Here is a 21,358-nt window from a genome sequence, read left to right as displayed (position 1 = left end):
AGTGGAATGAAGCCATTTGAGTACGTAGACAATTCAATTTACCCACCCGCAGTGGTGGCTTAGTTAGCTAAGGCGTTGCGCTGCTGAGCACGAGGTCGCGGGATCGAATCCCGGCCGCGACGGCCGCATTTCGATGGAGGCGAAATGCAAAAACGCCCGTGTGCTTGCGTTGTAGTGCACGTTAAAGAACCCCAGGTGGTCAAAATTAATCCGGAGCCCTCCACTACGGCGTGCCTCGTAATCAGAACTGGTTTTGGTACGTAAAACCCGAGAAAGAAGAAGAAGTTCAACTTACTCGAAGCCCAACGCAGTCGTTTTTCGTTGCCAGCAAATGGCAAAGAACAAAGCGCGCACACACACACACACACATATATATATATATATATATATATATATATATATATATATATATATGTGTGCGTAACTGGATTTTTCAAGGGGCCAAGCACATTTAGAAAAATGAGGAGCACAACTTTGTGGTTACCTTCTCGCAACAGTCGAATTCGTAATTCCAACAGTCTCAATTTCCTGTATCCCTTGCAAAAGGTCGGGCCACCGACCGCAACTGTTGGGTAAATAAACCTAAGATAACCGCAAAGTTGTGTTTCTCACCTACACACACACACACACATATATATATATATATATATATATATATATATATACATACATACAGATGCTTCCGCTTGGCAATGTTCGATTATTGTCCTATCACTCTAACCATTTTGTCCTCACCCAGGTGCGGGGTGGCAAACCAGAAGTTTGCTTGTTATAACGTCCCTGCCTTTGCTCTAACTCTCACATGCATGCTCACGGCATTCGGCGCTTCGCATAGTTCATCGTTGTCTTGGAAAAACAAACACGGTAACACAACCAAAAGACCGGCATGAACGAGGTAGAAAAGCGCGGGGAGCCCCAGAATAACAACACGCGGCCACTACCGAGCCTTGAAGGCGATGTCAGCTTTGAAGTACCTAACGTAATACTGCCATCTTAGCTCGGCTTCATAACGACAAACAGCGTTGACGACACCAAGTTTCCGCGATTATTGGACATGCAAGCGTACACGATTGCGGGGCGCTGCTAGCAGGTGGACTCTTCCACTACAGGGAGCGCATAACAAAGAGAGACGTAAAATGGAGAGCTACTGGCAGTTCCGTGATTTAGAAATCAGTCCCCAATCAAGCGCAGTATAACGCCATTAGAATTCGGAACCTACGCCGGTAGTTGGCAAATAAATGCCCTTATCGCCCATTATTTTCCGCAAGACAGCTGATAAAGAGTCGCGGTGAGGAAAGCGGCAGTCGCTTATCCAGCGACACAAAACCTGTCACTGGCGTCGGACTGGCGACCGACATCAGCGATAGCCGGAAGGCAGCATATTTTACGCAAGGCGCATGCGCGTGGAGTAGCCCACCGCGTGACCGCGTCCCGACAGTGCCATCACCTGCGACGCGACCGGTTTCTAGAGCGACATTCAGTGAAAGGGATGAAGGGGAAAGGGGGGGGGGGGGGCGCTACTTTCCGGATACGGCTAAATAGATACGGCATCGTCCGCGTTTCGTAACGGTATAAAAGCTTCGAAGAGGCACGCGGTACACAATTACGCCAGGGTTTGATGACGTCGCTGTGACGCTGCATCGGGTGCGGAAGTTTGTTCGACAATATACTGCGACGCGTGGTCACGTTTCAGGTTCGCCCCCCACGGAAGGCAGGACTGCCTTGAATATTCATTCTTGTCACTAAACATCTGCAGACATTACCACACAAGTCTTCAGAGAACGACGTCATCATTCTGATTGAGCTTTAAATACTTCAGTTGTTTTGAAATTAAACCAGAACACGCGTCTACATTAGTCATTAATTTTGTGCAGTGAAGTCGCCTGCGAGAGAGAACGACGATGAGAAAAAAAAAAATGAAATAATCAAAGCGGTGTTTCCTAACCGCACTATCTGCAGAAATAGGATATTTGGATGTTTCAGGAGTTGTCTGCTATAACAAGATGAGGGCTAATGGGCAAGAAACAGATCGCAGACTTGCGCTAGTTGGTACGTGATGAAGTTAACTCGAATAACAGCGCGCGAGAGAGGACGCGTTTTTTTCTGTCTGTCCTGTCTCTTGCGCTGTTATTAGATATAATATATTATATCTAATAATAAACATTTTCTATAGAAAAGGCTTACAAGAATGACATCACCAACAATGTTGTATAGAACCGAAGCAATTACAGACATCCCAGTAAACGTTTACTAACAACCAATTACAAACATTCTTACACCCAGGAGATTACGGAAGCACAACGGAATGCTTACATGGACGTACGGTGTACATAATACTGATAACAGTTCGGCAAACCTCATCAGACAAGTAAGCTTCGTCGGCAAGAAGGCAATGATGACTTATCTGGTGTTAGTAAGAAAATTTTGCCATGTTGGATATGCATACTAAGTAAAAGGCGCGATAACGACGACACACATGTGTTTGTCACGTGTGTGCCAGTCTATGTGTGTCGGCGTCTTAGCGCCTTTTACGTAAATATGACTTTTTATTGAAAATTTTCGAATGAAATTTTGCGTCCTAAATGAAAATTCCTTGAACTCTAATTTATCCAAAATTTAGCTTCCTTGAGCGTGTAGTTGCCGGGCTGTTTACAACAGAAGTTGCGATATTTTGGCAATCTTCAAAAGCACATTATCCAAAAAGTAAAAATTCTACATTATTTTGCTGCGTCTAGGAAATAGATAAATATGTCCTAAAGCTACAGAGCAAGCCGCAATGCAGTAAATGCGGTAGTTTCTTCTAAATATGGTCACAACTGAGACACAGTTCGCAAAACCATGTATCTCATGCTTGTTCTTGAACATTTATTTCTAAATCACATTAATCAATTTCTTTATATTATATATAGTTGGAATCTACAAGAATTAAGCTTTTCATGGTATATACGAAAACTTTATATCCTAAGTAGAAGAGCCGCCACGGTTGCTTCAAAGGTGCTGAAAACGGGGCGCTCGAGCCGCCGGAGTGGGACCGCCACCTTAAGTAACACTTAAAGCTGCTGTTACAGGCTCGACGATGAAGACGACAACAACAACGATGACAACGACAATGACAGCACATGACTCGTACGCCGAGGACCCGGGTAGTTGTATCTAGAGTCCCTAGATATTTTTTTGCTTTCTTTAAGTAGCGACAAGCTTTGAAGTACCGCCGACGAATCTCATTGGGCGGCGCTCCATCCAGCAGCCATGTTCTTCCTAACGCTGTTCACCCGCATTCACTTGCCCGCTGCTGCGAGCAGCGTAGATAGGAGCGGTCGTTGACGGTCGTCGCATGCTATCAAGGAAGATAATGGCGGCCGACGGAGTAGATGTCACTACTTAAAAAGAGCAGGAAATCTAGGGACTTTAGTTGTATCTCAAGAATATAAAAGTAACGTTTCTTAGTCGAGCAACGTCGGCCAAGAAACATGATGTCACGAAAGGTGAAGAAAAGTATCCTTAACAGCTATCTCTGCAAGAATGTGCTACGTGTTAAGAAAGCACATCGCGGTCATTACAGGCTGCAATGATGTTGCGAACTAGACTGAAATCATTCTTATCACGGTAAACAATTTAATCACAGTTCCACCTGGAAGTAATGCCAGCCTGTCTGCTCGATAAGGCGCAATGCCATGACATGCAATGTTTGACCAGGGTGTCGAAGGCAACAGCTAGGATCGTAGTTTGCAATCCCCGCTCCAGGGTCATTTGTTCCGACTAAGTGTTTTAGTTAACAGCTCCGTCATTTCAACCACACGAACAAAGCGCGGCGCAACCACCCGGATATTTACATGAGAGGAAACATGTTATCGTTTTGTCCACACCGCAGCGCACCATCACTTTCGAGATACGATGAACGTCTTCAGGAATAGCCGACGCGGTATGTTTTGACGCACATTGTAAATTGTGCATCTTGTAAACAGCTGTCAAAAGGGCAGCCTTCGCATGAAGAGCGCAACTGGTATGCGTGAGCGAGATAATGGCTGGCTTCGAGTGCGGAGGCTGTCATGAATCTGGCTGCGAAGTGTTTGGAACAAAGCGTGCCAGATGTCACCAGCGAAAACAGTCCGACAACTGACCAAGAGTGAGGAACCAGTAACGACTTCACAAATCATACCAGAAAGTGTGGAGAAGGCGACCAAGGTGTCCGAACCCCGCTGGGGGTGGGATCATGCTAGCCATGCTGCTTCAATCGAGATCAGCCTAACAGAGTGGAAGTGCGAGCCGGCGACTCCTCCGCATCAGCGCCCATTTCCGTTACTCAAGAGACTCTTATCGAGTGTCTATGAATGCAGTCTCGCAGAAATGCGATTGGAAGTTCAGATATCACCTTTCGCACTGTACTCAGGTTCCTAGTTCGAACACTTCCAAGCACCGCCACATTGTCACAGAAGGAAAGATATTGAAACCATGGATTCAGTGGTTATCCGCGCAGAGGGCCACCTTGAGCGCTGCTGCACTTTTTAAAGGCGACTGCGCTTTGCGACCACTTTTGAATGCACGGTAAACGCTTTTGTGTGGGCGTACGCAACAGTTCTTACCCTTTTTTATTTTCTTCCCGTTTTCCCCTCACCAGTGTATAGGGTAGCAAACCAGATGCAACCTGACTAACATGCCTGCTTTTCCTCCTATTTCGTTCCTTGGCTGCCACGGTGTCAAACTCCGCCACCTCGACAGCTCTGACTGGCTCACAGGGTGGCTACACCCCCTCTCATTGGTTCGAAATGCTGCAAACACGGCGGAATTCGACGACATGGAAGAGCTTAAATCGCGGGTTTCTAACCTACCAAAACTAAACAGCGCATTATAAGGGACGTCGTAGATCCGGGATGATCCTCGACCTCCTCGGGTTTTTTAATGTGCAACTAAATCTAAGCACTGGAGCGCTTTCACATTTCGGTCCTCACTGATATGCGGCCGCAGGGGCCGGAACCCACGACCTCATGCTTGGCAGCAGTAAAATGTGTGAACTTGGGCATTTTAGATTCTGGACACTGAATACGATCTCTATTATTGTCTTTGCTCTGAGATCTATTCAGGTCCTGAATACGATCTCTAGCGTAGGCCAACATTCTGTATAACGCACTTCTTTACAGCCCGCGCAAACAAAAAATCCTGCGCCTGTGTATTTCAAATCCAGCGCTAATGCAGATTCACTAACGTGAAACCTGGGGAAGTGCGAAGCAGTGATGCGCCAGAGTTGTCTCTCGATGCGAGCCTGCAGCTTGGCGTCCATGGCACAAAGGCAGTTCCGGAGCGCGCCAACTGCTTATAAAGCACTGTCCCATCTCTCTTGCCACACGGCGTGCGCTGATCGGGTGCTGGAGTAGCGCTGGAGTGAGGAGAAATCGAGCGCGTGTGGGGTGGTGGCGCCCTCTCTTGCGCTGCGCTGGTACCAGACTCGCGTTTGGGAAACGATTTTCACGAGTTTCTGCTAATTAATGCACTTAATTCTTCATTATTGCTATATTTTACATTATTCTGAATCATGTTAGCTTATTTTGAACCGGTTTTGATCAATGCTGCACTTGTTTAGGCTCTGTTTTTGCGCGTGACCCCGACGACATGGGATCACATTACACGTCGACAGCTCGGGCCCCCTGAAGTGCTTCGCACTTAAAAAGCCACGAAAGTGGAGCTGGCGCTCCTGCAGTACGCCCAGGAAGCCGGGGTTCTCTATCACGTATGATGAAATTCCTGCTGCCAGATCCCGAATGCCACCCCTCTTCTCACATGCCCTAACCCACCTCGCTTTCCCCACTTATGCCTTTTCAAATGAATTCCTTCCTTCCTTCCTTCCTTCCTTCCTTCCTTCCTTCCTTCCTTCCTTCCTTCCTTCCTTCCTTCCTTCCTTCACTCATTCATTCATTCATTCATTCATGCATTTTTTGTATACAGTGGTGCAGGAAAACATCAGCCACTACATCTCGCAGAATATCCTCTCCATGGGACAAAAATAGCCAGCCTAGCGGTTCGTGCCGATGGCAACCCATATGTCTTTACACCTGATGTAATGAACGCCGGGATGCTAATTACGTGTTTTTTGCATGCGTAACACGCACGGCGCCGGATAATAAGTGAATTCTTTTCCAAGATCATGCCATATTTTCACATGACCAAAACAGAAGATAAAGAAGAAAGAACAACAGTGGTAGTAAGAGAGATAGAAGCGCGCGTTGATATTCAACAACACGAGGCGACTGCCTCAGTATGGAAGCGGACACGTTCCAGCAGCACTTGTTTTTGCGGAAGCCTCCGCCGGTCACCGAAGTCGCAGTGGCCTCGATTTACCCGCTGCGCTCAGTGAAAAGCCCAGTGAGGCGCGTCGGTCGGCGCTGGTGGTGTGACGTGACGCAACGTGTCTCTCACCACTTGGCACGGAACGAGGGAATTTCTTCGCCGTGGTTACGACGCCAGGCACGTTTTATGGTCCTCTTAGCGAGAACATGTTGTATGAATGCGCGGATTTCAGAAGAAAATGACTAGGTCGAATTCGCCTGCCTCTTACGCTGTTCTATTCCCTCGTCCAATGCGAAGTGCTCACACGCGGACAGCGTAAGATGTCACGGGAAGATGGCAGCTATAGCCAAGATTCACCGGACGAATGCGACCAATAAAGGTACGATACAGAGAAATACAGACATCGCCGTGGAAAGCCTTCATCCAGCAGTGGATGATAATGAAGATGATGACGACGACGACGACGACGATGATTGTGACAGAGTAATACCAATTAAGTGGTGTGGACAGGCAGATCGCGCTTAGAGAACTCTTTCCGCAATTCGTCAGAGGAAAATAATTGCTTATGTTGTAGATGAATTAAGGACCGAACGTCCTACTTTGTTGCATTTCACGCCAAATCACGGCACCGCTGACGTCATTTTGACATCACGAAAGTCACGGTATTTTCACGTACATTACTCCACTTTGCCTAGGAAGAGGGCAGAAGGGCAGCCCTGTTAAGTTTCTTGTTAAAATTTCCGTGCCCCATCAAAATAAAGTTTTGTCTCTCCCTTGTTATCTTCAGAATTAAGGGCAATCGGATAATTGTTTAACGATTATTTGTTAATAAGTTTAATTGTTATTGGTAAATGTTTAGTTAAGAAATATGTTTTATAATCAAATGTTTTTTTTTTGTTTTTTTTTTTGCGACCAGGCCACCAGGAACAAGTTGTTTGCAGACTGCGGTATCCAACATGTTGCGAAAGCGCCGAAAACTGCTTGACTTATTTCGACATCTGTGCGTTGTAGTATTTACGGACAAAACGCAGTTTTCGGATAAGATATATCAACTCACTATCTTTTCAGAGAGAACTAGAATGATACTTTTTGTTTCTAAACTGTCGCAATATGCAGCGCAGGATTGCTTAAAATTGAATACTTGTGTGCATTTACAACATGCTAATGTTTTCCGTCTATTCATCTGAACGTATATGTAAATGAATAGACGTGTCTGTCTTTCAGTGCATGTATGACATGCTGCTCGAGAAGGTTACTGTTCACTGTTATTAAGTCTTTTAACCTGTTGAACTAAAATAAAGAGAGGTGTGATCCATATCCATATAATGTGTGTATACTTTAGACAACTATCCTTTGAGGCTAGTTAGTTCATATCGGCTCACATTGGTCCTATCGCGGTGTCAGCTTCCTTGCATTAGCTTCGTAACGTCCTACGACATGCATATTACTGCTTTGATCGCCCACTCGATCTACCTGATATCTATCTGAAACAAATATTTAGTGAACCAGTTAAATAAATGATTCTTCTTTCTGGGCTTTTACGTGCCAAAACCAGTTATGATTATGAGTCGCGTCGTAGTGAAGGGCTCCGGAATATTTTGACAACCTGGGGTTCTTTAACGTGCACTACAACGCAAGCACACGGGCATTTTTGCATTTCGCCTCCATAGAAATGCAGCCGCCACGGCCGGGATTCGATCCCGCGAGCTCGTGCTCAGCAGCGCAACGCCTTAGCTAACTGAGCCACCGCGGTGGGTTGGATAATAAACGCTATAGACTGCGTTGCACGTGCCTTGGCAGCAGTAAGCCTGCGACCTCAATAAAATTCCGGTTCCGTGTCCTGTCAGTGTACTACCATACCATAAATAAAGCGTGTTTCCCAGTTGGCTCGACGTACAAAAGGCCTCTTCTTACGTTTTCAAAATTACGCGCCGCATACTTAGTGGGGATGACAGCACTCTCTTCTTTCTCGAATTCCCCATGTCTTCATGATCCCGCCTTCCCTTCTCTGCATCTGGGAATACTGGGACAATGACGAATCCGACAAAAAGAGTAATTTAAAAGTAATGTCTTTTATTCACTGTGATGCCACAGACCAAATGAAGGCGCTAGCCGAGCCAGAAATTGCCCGACATCTGCGACATCCCGCTCACGTATACAGAACAAAAATGAATGTGGCAATCTGGTGTATCCGTTCGATGCTCCGAGCGCGCAAATGTGTTTTCTGTGTTGGGCGGGATTCCGACCGCACCGTGTAACAGGACGCGATGCCTGTGTCGCGCTTTTTACCTGCAGAACACGAAAACAACTCCATCGATCGCAGCAGGAATAGTAAAGTGTCTCGAGTTCGGCAACACTGAGAAATAGAACATCTTGTAGATCATAACATGCCAATGGTAAACAGCATGTGAGAGAGAAAAAAAAAGAAGAAAAAAACATTACGCGGAGAAATAGATTCAGTCTGGCAATATTGTCTGCGATGCCCCTTGACGTCAAAACTTCAATTCATCTTGAACATGCGACCAAGAGCGCTGCTTCGCGCCGGACGTGACTTAGGACGAAGGTGCTTACAAATGTATGGCTTGTTCTTCGAGAGGAACGTTCAGAAGTACGTTTATCTCCTAAGAGTCACAGCAAGGCAAGCTGTGCTCGAAAACACGCAATATACGCAGATAAGCAGGAAACAGCGATGGTATAAAGCATTTCCTCTTGATTTTAAATGCACGATGTCAACTCTCTCCTCCTCTCTCCTTATCGTCCCGGGAAAAAATTATGTCGATCTCTTCTATTCTCTCGGGATTAGCTCCTTTATCAAGGTGTCCTTGAGTGGGCTTCATAAGTCGAAGAGCCAAATAAATAAAAAGAAAATTCCGCCACCGGAGGCTTCTAAATGCGACGCGACGCGTCTAAAGCAGGTTGCTGCTCTTTTGAATGCGCACAAACCTACTTCTCAATTGTGCGGAGAGCGAAATTAACGCGTCGACAGGTCTTCGGTAATACTGCAACGCCCCCGCCACGAAATGCACTAAGACGTTTCAACACCGCGCGCTTAGGACGCCGCTTTAAAAGAGGAGTACTTCTCCCTTGGGCAGTCTGCATATCGCTCGATCTGCCCATCTCATATAGAGACTTAAAATCGACTCGGTAGATTTCCCCGAGATTGAAAAAAAAAAAAAGAAAAGAGAGAGAGAGCGAACGAAGCGAAGGTGGCCCTACTGTTGCTCTTTATATTCTTTATTCTTTGCCCCGAAAGCCATCAAGTGAGGCATTTTCCCGCTGATTTTTGCCTCAAGAATGTATGCCGACCAACTTTTCTTTCCTTGTACATCGGCCGACGCGAATTTGTCCGCCAATATTATTAAACGACTGCCACAGAGCGTCTCGTATTCCACGCGTGACGGCGTTGAACATAGTCGGGCGGCGTTTGAATAAAACATGCCCAAATTACGACCCGATCTGTTCTCTCTGACCTGCATATTCGTATAAGCGCGGATCGTGATCTGTTAACGTGAACTGTTAACAAAAAAGAAAGCTGCAAAAAGTGACGGTCATTAGGAGCCTGCATTTCTCTTCATCAGTGGTCTTTAAACTTTCCGTTGCCAGAAACGTTTTCAATCGCTCACAAGTCATGAAGTAATCTCTCCGATAACATTTCCTTTTCTTCACACGCTAAGCTCAAACCATAGTAACTAAAAACATGTTATAGTACATGGTATTGCTGTTTATGCACCTCACAAGCCACTCACAGTATGATGTCAATGAATAAAGCTGTGTCACATCACTAAGTATCACTGCATTGATGTCTTATTCGACTGAAGTTTGGCTTAGGATCAACCCGAATTGATCCTTTGTATCAATTTTTTCGATGTCATATGGGTCAATGTGGAGGATGCACAACGGCGCAGACAGTTAATCGCAAATGCGTGCCCAGATGCGTTCACTGGATCTCTCTAGAGATGACGCTCGCAGCGCTGATCGCGGGTACTTCCACAACATCGTAGGGCACCGGTGGTGTTTGGCGGACCACAGTTCGAGTAGCGCATTTTCATCTTTTTTTAAATTTTTTTTTTGGGGGGGGGGGGGGTAATAGCCGAGAAAGGAGAGCTTAGAACTGCAGATAATTTGACATTGTAGCGAGTCAAAAAATGTAAGCAAATCCTGGCACAGCAATGACCTGACCGGCATTGCGGGCGACAAATCGGAAAATACGCACGCTTTTGAATTCCGAATGCAGAAATGCGCTTTCAATTCAATTCCCAAATACGCTTTCAATTCGAATTCACAAATACGATTTCAATTCGAATACGCCATGACGGTAGGTTCTCACCCTCTCTCGGCTGATGACCAGCGAGTACACAAAGCAGTAAAGAGAAGGAGAAGGAGGAATTCGAAGTTAAAAAAATAACGAAGAAAAAAACCATATAAATTGTAAGATAAGAAACGTCACAGATTTGGAATATATATAGCCGGGTTAACTAATCGTTATTATTAGTATTACGTGACAAGGATTGGCCGTCCACATTATAAGTGACCCATTCCTTCATTTCTTTCTTTCTCTTTTTTATATTCGGTGGACTTGCCGCAAGGCATGTGTACAAAAATGTTTTGAAAAACAGCGTAAAATAGATGCACGTCCAGTTTGAAACAAGTCCAGTTTGATGCAGGTACAGCAGCAATGAATTCGCGCACTTGTCCGTTATCCAATGGATAAGGTCATTTCAGTAGTGAAGATCTTTTCAGTAGTGAAGAACCGCGGTTTCCATAATTTTAAAGATCAGCCCAAACGTCAGAGCTATTCACCTAAGCGTCAGCAAAGTCGCATAATGTTCGCAGCTGTACAGGCAACCCACGAAAACAAAGCGCACGTAGCCTTCACAAGCCTGCTCTATTTCGTTTTTTTTTTTTCGAGCACACTAACGCGCGAACAGCTGGAATTCGGATCCATACACCGCCACTGCTGTCCCATTTGTCTGTTGATGCGTGTTTGTGCGCCGTATAGTCGTAACCCGACAGTACGTGAGATGTTGCACCTGCGGCAGGCGAATTCGCAAATGCGGAAAATGGGTTGCCCCGGCTTTGCGTGGCCATCACACACGGAAAATTAATTTCTGGGGCGTTCTGTCCTTGTGCGTTCTCTCTCTTTTAAAAACAGACACTACACAGAGAAAACGACACACAGAAAGAGCTTGTGCGTGTCGTGCACTCTTTCGCACAGTTAATGATTATCGTAAACCTCCACAACTTGCCCAGCAACAGGTCGTTTTGAATCAGCCTGGTCAACTCCTGCTGCTCTTCTGTAACCGCTCCATGCCTAGCGGATCAGCCATTAATCAATTGCCGGAAACAGAAAAGCACAGTGACTTAGATAAGGAAAGAGAACAGCGGATTTAGTTCTGGGAAAACTGGAAATGAACAAGTTTTCACAGGAAATGTTGAACGCCGGAAGACCCAGTACAGATACAGGATATCTAAAACGAGCCGCTACAGTGTGCAGAGAGCACCGCTCGCGACTGTGGTGGCTCGCTTTCATCACAGACCAATGTCAGAAGAAGGCATTTTAGATTATGTAGGCATTTTAGATTTCTGTAGCTTTGGGATTTCTTTATTCCATAAATTGAGACCATAAGTCGAGATTCTCCTTCCCTCAGTCGCTAGAATACACTGTTTTCTTTTCAATGCGACAAATTTCCTTCAAATTGGTCCCGCGCGGTTCTCGCATGGGTGTTTCTCGGCGTTTCACACGTGTTTAAATTGAGAAATCGAAGTTGGCCCGCAGGTAAGGCTTCCTCTTAATGCCACTAGAGCAAGAAAGGTTTGATTCAGGCGGCGATACGCTGCAGTCGAAAACATGGGTTTAAACATGGAGGAAAGAAACAAAACAAGAGAGGCCCTGACGTCACGTTTTTGAAGCCGGAAGTGCAGCCATGTTGGTGTGCCATCACCCTTTGCGCCTCCAGTCAGGGTTTCTGCAGCTCGCCGGAGCAGATGGGCGCGAACTTTGAACTTGCATTGTTACGAGCCGCCGGAAGTGTGTGCTGTTGGCTCACGTCAAAACAATGCCTACGAAACTTCTGTATAGCAGTTTTAATGAAGCAGACGCGCTCCTGTGTTTTTTCCGTGGCACGTTGAAGACCACGACGAAGACCCGCACCGTAATTGCTTGAGTGTATCTGCTGGTGGCGGACACTCACACTCACAGACCTCAAACACAACTTTCAAGCTTAAACACCACACTCCTAAGTCAGCTTTTGTCGCGAACAAAAGGTGCTGCGAAAAAGACACCGGTGGAAAAATCTTATCTCACTTTTCAGAGACCGAGAGCAGCAGCGAAAGCTTCAGGAGCGCGGTTGCTATGGTAACGTTGACATTTGGGGTACCCGTCCCAGTGCTCCTTTGCGAATAACAGCACGTGACTTCCGCCACACCTTCTCCAATACGTCCGTGCTGGCCAGGGCCTCTCCTGGGTTTCCTTCCTCCATGGGTTTAACGGTATTCTCTATTTCTTGCGTGAAAGTAATCACTTGCGGCGCACATGCATCGACGTGTGTCTCCCTTGGCAAAATCACGAGCATTTACGATAGCGATGGTCATAAGAACCATTTATGTTTCCTGCTATAGTCTGACGATGAAATTAACGACGCTTCAGAAATGGGATGTGCATTCTTGATGCAGAAATTATTTATTGAAAGCAAAAGTAGGAGCAGGCTCACTTTCCAATGTGCAATTTTTCTATAGCGTCATATGGACCAGAAGGTAATTAGTTATAAACTTAATTAGGTAATTTTTGTTAATTAGTCAATTATGCATTTCATTTTTTTGCGCAAGTAATGTCCGACTCTTCGAGTAGACCAGCTCAAGAACTAGAATTGTGCTGTCTGCCACACGCCACTTAAAAAAAAAAATTAATGTGTTCGCTGAAACATCCTGTATGTTGTTATACCCAGTGTAATAGCAAATACTGCTATAGCTTCAGTTGTCCTGCCTTCCACGGTAGCATTTGGCTATGACGTTGCGCTGCTGATGTCGAGCTCGCGCGTTCGATTCAGGCAGCGGCGGCCGCATTTCCACGGGGGCGAAATGCAAATACGCCCGTGCACTTAGATGTATAGGTGCACGTTACAAAGAACCCCAGGCGATCAACATTAATACGCAGTCTCCCACTACACGGCGTGCCTCGCAATCAGGATGTGGCTTTGGCACGGAATACCTCAGAAATTTTAGTTTTAATTTAGCAGAATTCTCGTGAGGTCAGTTTTGTATTCTCGTGTTCATTACGTCATTGCGCTAAAATATACGGAACTGTGACGGGGGCTTGCCCGTGGAACAGTTAGGCTTAGTGATTGTAGTCCTGGTAATAATAAACACGTTATATAGGTGCATGACGCTGCCCAACAAGTTGTACGCACCTGTAGTCGGCAGAGGCCACTGACGTCGCGCCAAAACGCACAACCCCGACTTTCCTGCGACGGATCTGGATGCGCCTCATGGAAGCCTGCATCGTCATGGTCCCACCGGCCTTGCGCTCGACGGTCCAGTTCACCTGGCGCTGCTCCGCCATGGCCGACAATATCCGGCACGCACCACCGTCCCGAAAGCGAATAACACGACCAGACCGGCTAGTCCGACAACCCCGCCGGCGCTTCTGGGACCCGCGATCGCGACACAAGAGCGTAAACAGCAAGCTCAGTCCTTGTCTCAAAGTCAGCGCCGGGTAGACACGGTTGCGTCAGGGGCCATTCCTTCGCGATCAGCGTATGCTTGCGGCAAAGCAGGAACAACACGTTGCGATCCTCGTTGCAGCCGAAGAAAGATGCGCTGGCGTCGGGTCTTCTTCTCCGTCTCGTATCGACGTATAAAAGAAAACTCGCATCAAGGCGAGAACAACATGCGTCGGGGTACCCGTTACACCAGCTTACGACACCAAGGCGAGGCGGGTCTTGAGGGATGACCGCATCAATCAACACAAGCACGCCGCACTTCTCTCCCTGCTTGCTCTTTTTTTCTGTCCCCGGCACACGCTCCAATAAGCGGCGGCAGTCTCGATGTTTAGAAAAAAAAAAAAGCGGTAGCTTCGATGTAATTACCGAACCTCGGCGGAGAAGCTCGCAGGTTCACCGTGGAGCACCGTCATTAATCTGCGACGGCGCGAAGATGCGGGCCTTGGTCGGGACGACGGAAGTCAGAGCACCAAGTCAGAGCATGCAGTGATGTAGAGCCGCGGCCCAATTAGTCAGCCCCGGTAAAAACGAGTAAAAGAAAACGTGACAACACGGCCTGCACAACGCTTTGCAGTGCTTCTCGTCGTCTTCGTCGCAGGCTTCACGTATACTCCAAGAAAAGCAAGCCCGCACAGGCAGCTACAGCGGCGGAGTCGTCGTTCACGGTGAACGCACGGAGAACGCAAGCGTGAGAGGAGAGAAACAGCAGGGCAAGCTTCACAGTCGTCGCGGCGACTTCACAGCTTCACACCTGGCATTGCGGCGCGGCCGCTGAAACGGCTGAATGTTGACAGCGAGTGAGAGACTCCGAATGACGACGGCCTGGCGGTGTCGTTGTCGTCGTAGTAGTAGCGCCGTAGCGGCGTAGCAGCGCAGCGGCACTGACGCTCACTCGTGGGCGTGTGTGTAAACTACGTCGGCGCTGCGAACGAAAAAAAGAAAAGATACGGAACGAACAAATTCAACAGAAGTTGCGCCGTCGCGCGCGCGTTCACGTCGAGCACTCCTTATCCACGGCAAGCGCGGCAGCGGCAACGCTGGTGGGTGGTGTCACAGATCCGATCGTCCTGGCCGATAGCGCGAGCGGCGTATGTTACTGTAGTCGGCAGAGGAAAATCCAACAGTGAGCGCACTGTTTCTCAACGTCGGCGAGGTTGTTCTGAGCTACGTAGCTTTTTTTCTTCTTTTTTGCTCTCTCTCTCCTTCTCTTTCGAAAGCAAGTTAGCAGGGAAAGGAGCAGCGGAACAAAACGGCTCAACCTCGGAGAAGTATATATATACACACACATATATATATAAAAGAGCAAAGTCAAGAACCGTTCTGTTCTTCCTTCTCTCACTCTCTCACTTCACAGTGCGGCACGCGCCGCGGGAGAGCCGCTGACGACGACGTTCCCTTCTTCACAAAGCGATCAGCGCACAGGCGACACAGCGTGCTCCTCCCCCCACCCAAGCTGGCACGGTGTTTCGGCGACAGCAACCAAAGAGTTCCACCGCTGAAGGTCGTCCCGTAGGCTGATACGTCCTCAGTGTTACACGACCAGTAGCGGCAGCAGAGACAAGTATGTTAGAGGTCACGAAGAGAGCGCGCGTAACGTTCCTCGAACACGGCGGCGCAGATCACCCAGCGATGGTCCAACGGGCCGAGCGGCGTCGTCGGCGTCGACATCAGCAGCGGCGGCGAACGAGGAGGAAGGGCGTACGACATTTCGTCTGGAAGGACGAAAAACACACTGGCGCGCGCGCGATCCGCGAAGAGCGCACCATGCATAGTAATGACTCGAGGAAGACGCCGCGCCCGCTCCAAAAAGAAACGAAGGCAAGAAACACCGGCGCGCGGTTTCTTGGGGATGCCGGAGCAGCAGCCACTGCGACGTCGATGGCGAGCCAAGCGCTAGAAGCGCGCGAAGCTTAGCCCGCGAGCAGGACCCGCCAGTATAACGCCTGTGAGTGTCGCACCGTCGTCTGGGAGGGGCGAGGCAGAAGAGGCGAGAGGAAGGGTAGTGTAGGTAGGGGGTGGAATGGAGCCAAGATTAGAAAAGACGGGCAACCGCGACAAGATGAACGGGGGGAAGGTTCAAACCCGGTGCCTACAAACTCGTGTGCACCCCGCTTCTCCGGAGAGAAGGGCACGTGACCGCTCCTGGCTCTCGCGGAGCTTCGCTCAGGCGGCAACGCTCTCGAGACTCGGCTGGAACGCGAAGCTGCCGCCGCGGTTGGCTTTCTATACGGTAGGAAGGACACTCAGACGAGGCATGATGCGCCGTCGGCTCTTTGCAAAACCCCACTGGGAACGGAGAGTACGCGACGAGGAGTGTTTTGCACCCGGCACGCGAGAGGTTCCGGTAGGGAGTGCGGTTGAACGTCACAAAACTTGGCACAGATCTGTCGACGCGAGACGATGATGTCGTGCAAGAAGACCGCGCGCTTGCGGGACTCGGCTCGCGCCACGAAACAGCTGACGACAAGCGCAGAGCCGGCACACATGTAACCGCGACGTCGCTTCGCCGCCGCCGTCATCTCAGTTGCCGTGACCTATACAAGAGGTGCATGTGCAGGGCTACACCGGTCGTCGCGCCTGTATGAGTACGACTGGGGCGCAGCTAAGTCGGTGGTGACACAACGGGAAAGCCCTTTGTTTCTGGTGGGAGCGGTTTGTATACGCTCCGTGGCGCGGGTACGCCAGCTTGCACGTGCGATGGTGTGGATGCTTCGCAATTCGATCGCGAACTTACCCGGCTCTCTGAACCGCTCTAAAGGTTGTCATTCTGCTGAGTCATATTGCGAAAGTAACAATGGCCCTCAACGCAGCGCCGCAGAAATGGTGTTCGCGTAATTGTAGAAACACGGCGTGCTTTTTCAGTCGAGCGGATATACGGGGTGATCATTTTTACGTTTTCCGGAATTTGCAAAAATCAATTGGGGCATTTCTGGTGCTTGAGCTGGATTATTTAAAGAGGCGGACATTACTAGCACGAGAAATCGAAACACGTACTCAACTAATTAACAAAAATTTACTTCCTAATTAATTTAATTGCGGCACACACTGCAATTTCCGAATTGTAGCCGGCAAATTTGCAATGCGTATCCACTTGAAAGGAATCTCCAGGATGACACCAGTTTCGAGATATTGTTTCCCAAAGTGTGGGACGAAATACATCAGCGTTCCAGTTATACTTGTGTGCTTTAATGCATAAAAAACACTCTGTTGAAGAAGTAGGTGGAACACTAGTGCATTTCTACGGAAAGTTTGATGGCGCGTATCTCCAAACTGGCGTCATTCTGGAAATTCATTCCACGTGGATACGCCTAGCAAACTCACCGGTTGCAATTCGTAAATTGCAATATGTGCCGTAAAGTAATTAATTCAAAATATAATGAGTGGATTTTGTTAATTAGTTGAATATGTTTCGATTTCTCGTGCAAGTAATGTCCGCCTCTCTGAATAATCCAGCTCAAGAACTAGATTTATGTTAGCTGCAACACAGAGGTTAAGGTACCACAGCTGCTTCACCTGACTTCTGAAATGAAACAGCAGCTGTTTGCTGGTTCACAAAGTACGTTGTCGTGCCGTCAACGTCGCCCTGCAGCTGTCGTGATCGCGGCTTTAACAGCGTTGCGAAGTAAATGAGTGAATGCTTTCTAAAGCTGTCCGAGTCTTCCTCTCTGTTAGCAGCGGTCATCAATGTAGGACACACATGTCTACACACGATCGCACATGTTCAGGGAGTAATCCGTTTTATCCGCGAGCTGCCGAAGCTCTTCACGGAGCTTTAACATCATACAAATATGCGACCATATATCGTACAATATGACAATCGTGCACATCACGCATATGGCTGCAGCTGGGTCGTCAAAGTCGATCGAGATTCCTCCACTGCAGCATATCTGCATGTCTATACTGCGCAGTTCCGCAACCTTAAACTCTGTCAGTCGATTAGGATCACGCAGCAGTGCTGAAAGGGGGCCTAACTGGTGGAACGCCAACGCAAGAGACGCTTTTTGGTACAGTAAAAGAAGACACACTATATTAACGACGTGCCACATGATATGACCAACAATGGCTAAGAAACCATGTCGCAAGCGGAATGGGACTAGTACAGCCCGCAAACTTCAAACCGTGGGGAAGTTTCGTTTCGTGCTATAGGACTAACACCCCAACGAACGTCTAGTGAGAATCCATGGGAAACCTCATAGCGCACCCTAGTGAGAACGCTTCTTCTCCAAGTTGGTAATGGTTCATTTCGATGGCGTTCACAACGCACACATATATCTAAACAAATAACGGACAGGCACAGAGCGGTTCAAAAAACTTGTTGCTAGCCTAGTTAATTAGTCTACCTAATTGATATTGTAAATGAGGACTACCTAATTGCGACGTGCTAGTCAGTCACATCGTTGCGACAACCTTCTTCCCGCGTCGTAGTGAATGTTTTCATTTGTATCTGTGGTTTTTATGCGTCTCTACAGCGGCAATTATGTCTCACGGAGAGCGAAATAGTATTCAAGAGCGCAGCGATCTTGCCTATACCTTACTGCTTTAAAATTACACTAAAGACATTAAGTCAACGTGGACTAGCATTCGAGGAATGTCGCAGAGCTTGTTTCGTGCCAAAAAAGACTTAGTTTAAGAGAAACTCGAGTCTGAAAGGTTGCATACCTTTAGCGCAATTCAAATCCTCCGCCCCCAAGCGGGGATTGATGGCGTTTCATACGACATCATCGCCCTTTGCTGCCGTTGGTGAGTAAAACGGCGCCCGACAAACGGCGTTACTATTTCTGACTCAAAACCACGGAGCAAGAAACCTTTCTCAAAACGCAAACTCGCGGCCATGGAGAAACCGAACCAAGACAGAGCGTTGGATTCACCGCTGCAGCGCTTGGTGAAGTGACTTGGACCGTTCGGGCGTCCCGCGACATCACATGGACGTGGAACTCGCTGCCACTTGCAGCTTGTGTCAGTTTCGCGAGCCAGAAAAACCGGCGCAGCACTACGCATTAACGAAACTACTGAAACGCGAGAGCGCGCGGGCGGCGCAAAGTCGAGCGAAAATGAAACCTTTCGACCGCCCACGTCGTTGTCAAGGGTAACGTCATAGAGTTCGTTTCCGTTTATTGCGATAGCAATTATATGGACACTCCAAAGCGGTTTTATGCCGTCGGCGTTTAGCTGCGGCACCAAATGCGTATTTATATAAAAAGATTGCGAGGCGAGAAAGTGGGTAAGATTTCCCGCGCTGCTCGACGAGCGTCCCATTCTGATCTCGTCGAAAACCTCCGAGCCGCCCCCAGAGGCACCGAAAACAGTCACCAACACCGCGCGCGTTCGGTGCGAACGCGGGCAAAACACCGACGGCGTCGACAACAGCTCTGCGCGTTGCTGGTGCTGCTGCATGTCCAAGTTTATACAGCTGATAGAGCCACTATCCTTACTCCGTATAGCTCTGTACTAATTTGTTATCGCAATTGATGGTTCGCCTTTCGGGCGAAACTGCGACATTTTTTTTCTAAATATCGAATAGAATTGGAATAGCAGCATTTTCTTCCATTTTATAATGCAATGCAATGTTCTCATTATTACAAGTGGTTGCGTACTAGTGAGAGAATTATAATTAGCAGTGCCTACGTCATCAGGCTACCTGAATTTCGCGGGGTAGTCTGAAATCGCGTTCTCCATATACCTCAATTTCTCGGTTACTAAAGCTCTGTTCTAGGTAATATATTGCCGCCTTACACGTTCTCAAGCATCACTCTATCCCTTTAGCTTGACCTTATGTTTATCTTTAGTGTCCCAAAGTCTGTGTGTGCTGTGAATACTATTGAAATTAGCTCATAACGCACCTCACGCCTGTCAGAACAACACTCTATGCCTCGCCTCATTTGTGACAGGGTAATCTCGTGTGAGCAGCTGAGGCGTGTCAACTAAAACAGATGAGAACGCCGTGTCATGACTTCTTACCGTCCCACCACAGCCGCAGTGCGCGGATCAGGAGCTTACAAAGCTGAGCTACGTCGTTCTAGTGTTTTCGTTGAAAACATTGGAGAAAAATTCGAGCTTCGCCTCCCGCACCATGCGTCGGAGCGGAGATGTCTATATACTGACAGCTGCAGAGCTTTCCGGGAACATTCAACTCAAGGTGAATGTCTCTTGCTTAAAGAATGCATCCGCATGTTTGTATCTCAAACCTGGGCTGACATTTCAGAGACCTTTTTCTCCTCTGTGCCTCCTCAGATAACAATGTGTTCTTGCGCCATCTATACATGGTTTCTGTAATGAATGTGGGTGTGCGGATTTTAGAAACTGTTGAATAACCACTGAAATATTGCGCTATTAGATTCTGCTCTCGGTTCATGGTTCATACTGGTTCATACTGTTCATAATGTCCATAATGTGCAGTGTAATGACAGGCTTTCTGAGGTTGGAAATAGCCGGCTGTGAAAGTTATTTTATATCAATGTTGAGGAGGCTGTACATTATTCCCGAACTATACGAAAAATATTAGATATTCGATCCTATTCACTTCTGGCACTATACAATTCATATTATTTCTTTTTATTTATTGATCCTTAAAGGCCCGGAGGGCATTACATACTATACTCGGCCTGGAAAACTATTATTAGCAATGCAACAACTAATTCATGTGGAACTGAAGGTGAACAAAATTTATCAGAAATTGTACGAGACATTCATGTTTATGCACATCCTATCGCAACTATCACGTTCTCCGTACTAATATATAGTCTGTCAATGCAATGCAAGCTGTCTTTTTCAATAGAGTGTAAAATTAGGCCTGTTGCTTCAAGTTCATTATGACGATAGCGCGGAAGGCACGGTGACAAAGAAAAAAAAAAGCACGCAGTACAAATGCTTCTCTCAAAGCCTGTAGCGGGCCTTATGGTCAAAGCATCGTCGCAAGTGCAATGCGGCAATCACTCATTCAAGGAAGTCGCAAAATATTTACCGAAATGTTAAGCAGAGGACATACAGGTGAACTAACCGGAGGGCCAGAAGCTGGGATTAAATGCCAATCAATCAATCAATCAATCAATCAATCAATCAGCCAACCAACTCAATCAATAATCAATCAATCAATCAATCAATTTTATTTCACCCAACACAGGTTGGGACAAGAAAAGGAAGAAGAGAGGGTACAAGGCGGCGTATACTGTTCAAACCCCATCGTTCCTCTAATTTTAACACGTGGTTTCACCTTTAAACAGGATTCATTGCAAGGTAGTTCTCACTATAACTTGGAAAAATCTACCAATTTATTGGCGAATGCCTATGGGTGTGCGGCACTTTGTTGGACAACAACAACAACACATTGTGGACGAAAAAAAAAACGCATTCACAGCAAG

The 21,358-nt window shown here is 47.3% G+C and overlaps 1 protein-coding gene across 5 annotated transcripts in view; it reads right to left on the bottom strand.

Moving 5' to 3' along the window:
• LOC119433854 (cAMP-specific 3',5'-cyclic phosphodiesterase 4C) overlaps positions 1-21,358 on the bottom strand; it is a 595,748-nt gene that overhangs the window by 265,945 nt on the left and 308,445 nt on the right. The window contains exon 1 of one of the 5 annotated variants that reach the window (XM_037701125.2): positions 13,689-14,581. The exons of the other annotated variants lie outside the window; for them this stretch is intronic. Within the exon in view, the coding sequence (XP_037557053.1) occupies positions 13,689-13,840 (152 nt within the window). The 5' untranslated portion in view covers positions 13,841-14,581. Of the gene's footprint in view, positions 1-13,688; positions 14,582-21,358 lie in introns of those variants that run through there. 5 annotated transcript variants of the gene reach the window in all.

Source organism: Dermacentor silvarum, chromosome 11 (genome assembly GCF_013339745.2).
Source record: "Dermacentor silvarum isolate Dsil-2018 chromosome 11, BIME_Dsil_1.4, whole genome shotgun sequence".
In the NCBI taxonomy this organism is placed as follows: Eukaryota; Metazoa; Arthropoda; class Arachnida; order Ixodida; family Ixodidae; genus Dermacentor; species Dermacentor silvarum.
The sequence above is the reverse complement of the archived record's forward strand: the minus strand, read 5'-3'. Positions and strand labels throughout refer to the sequence as shown.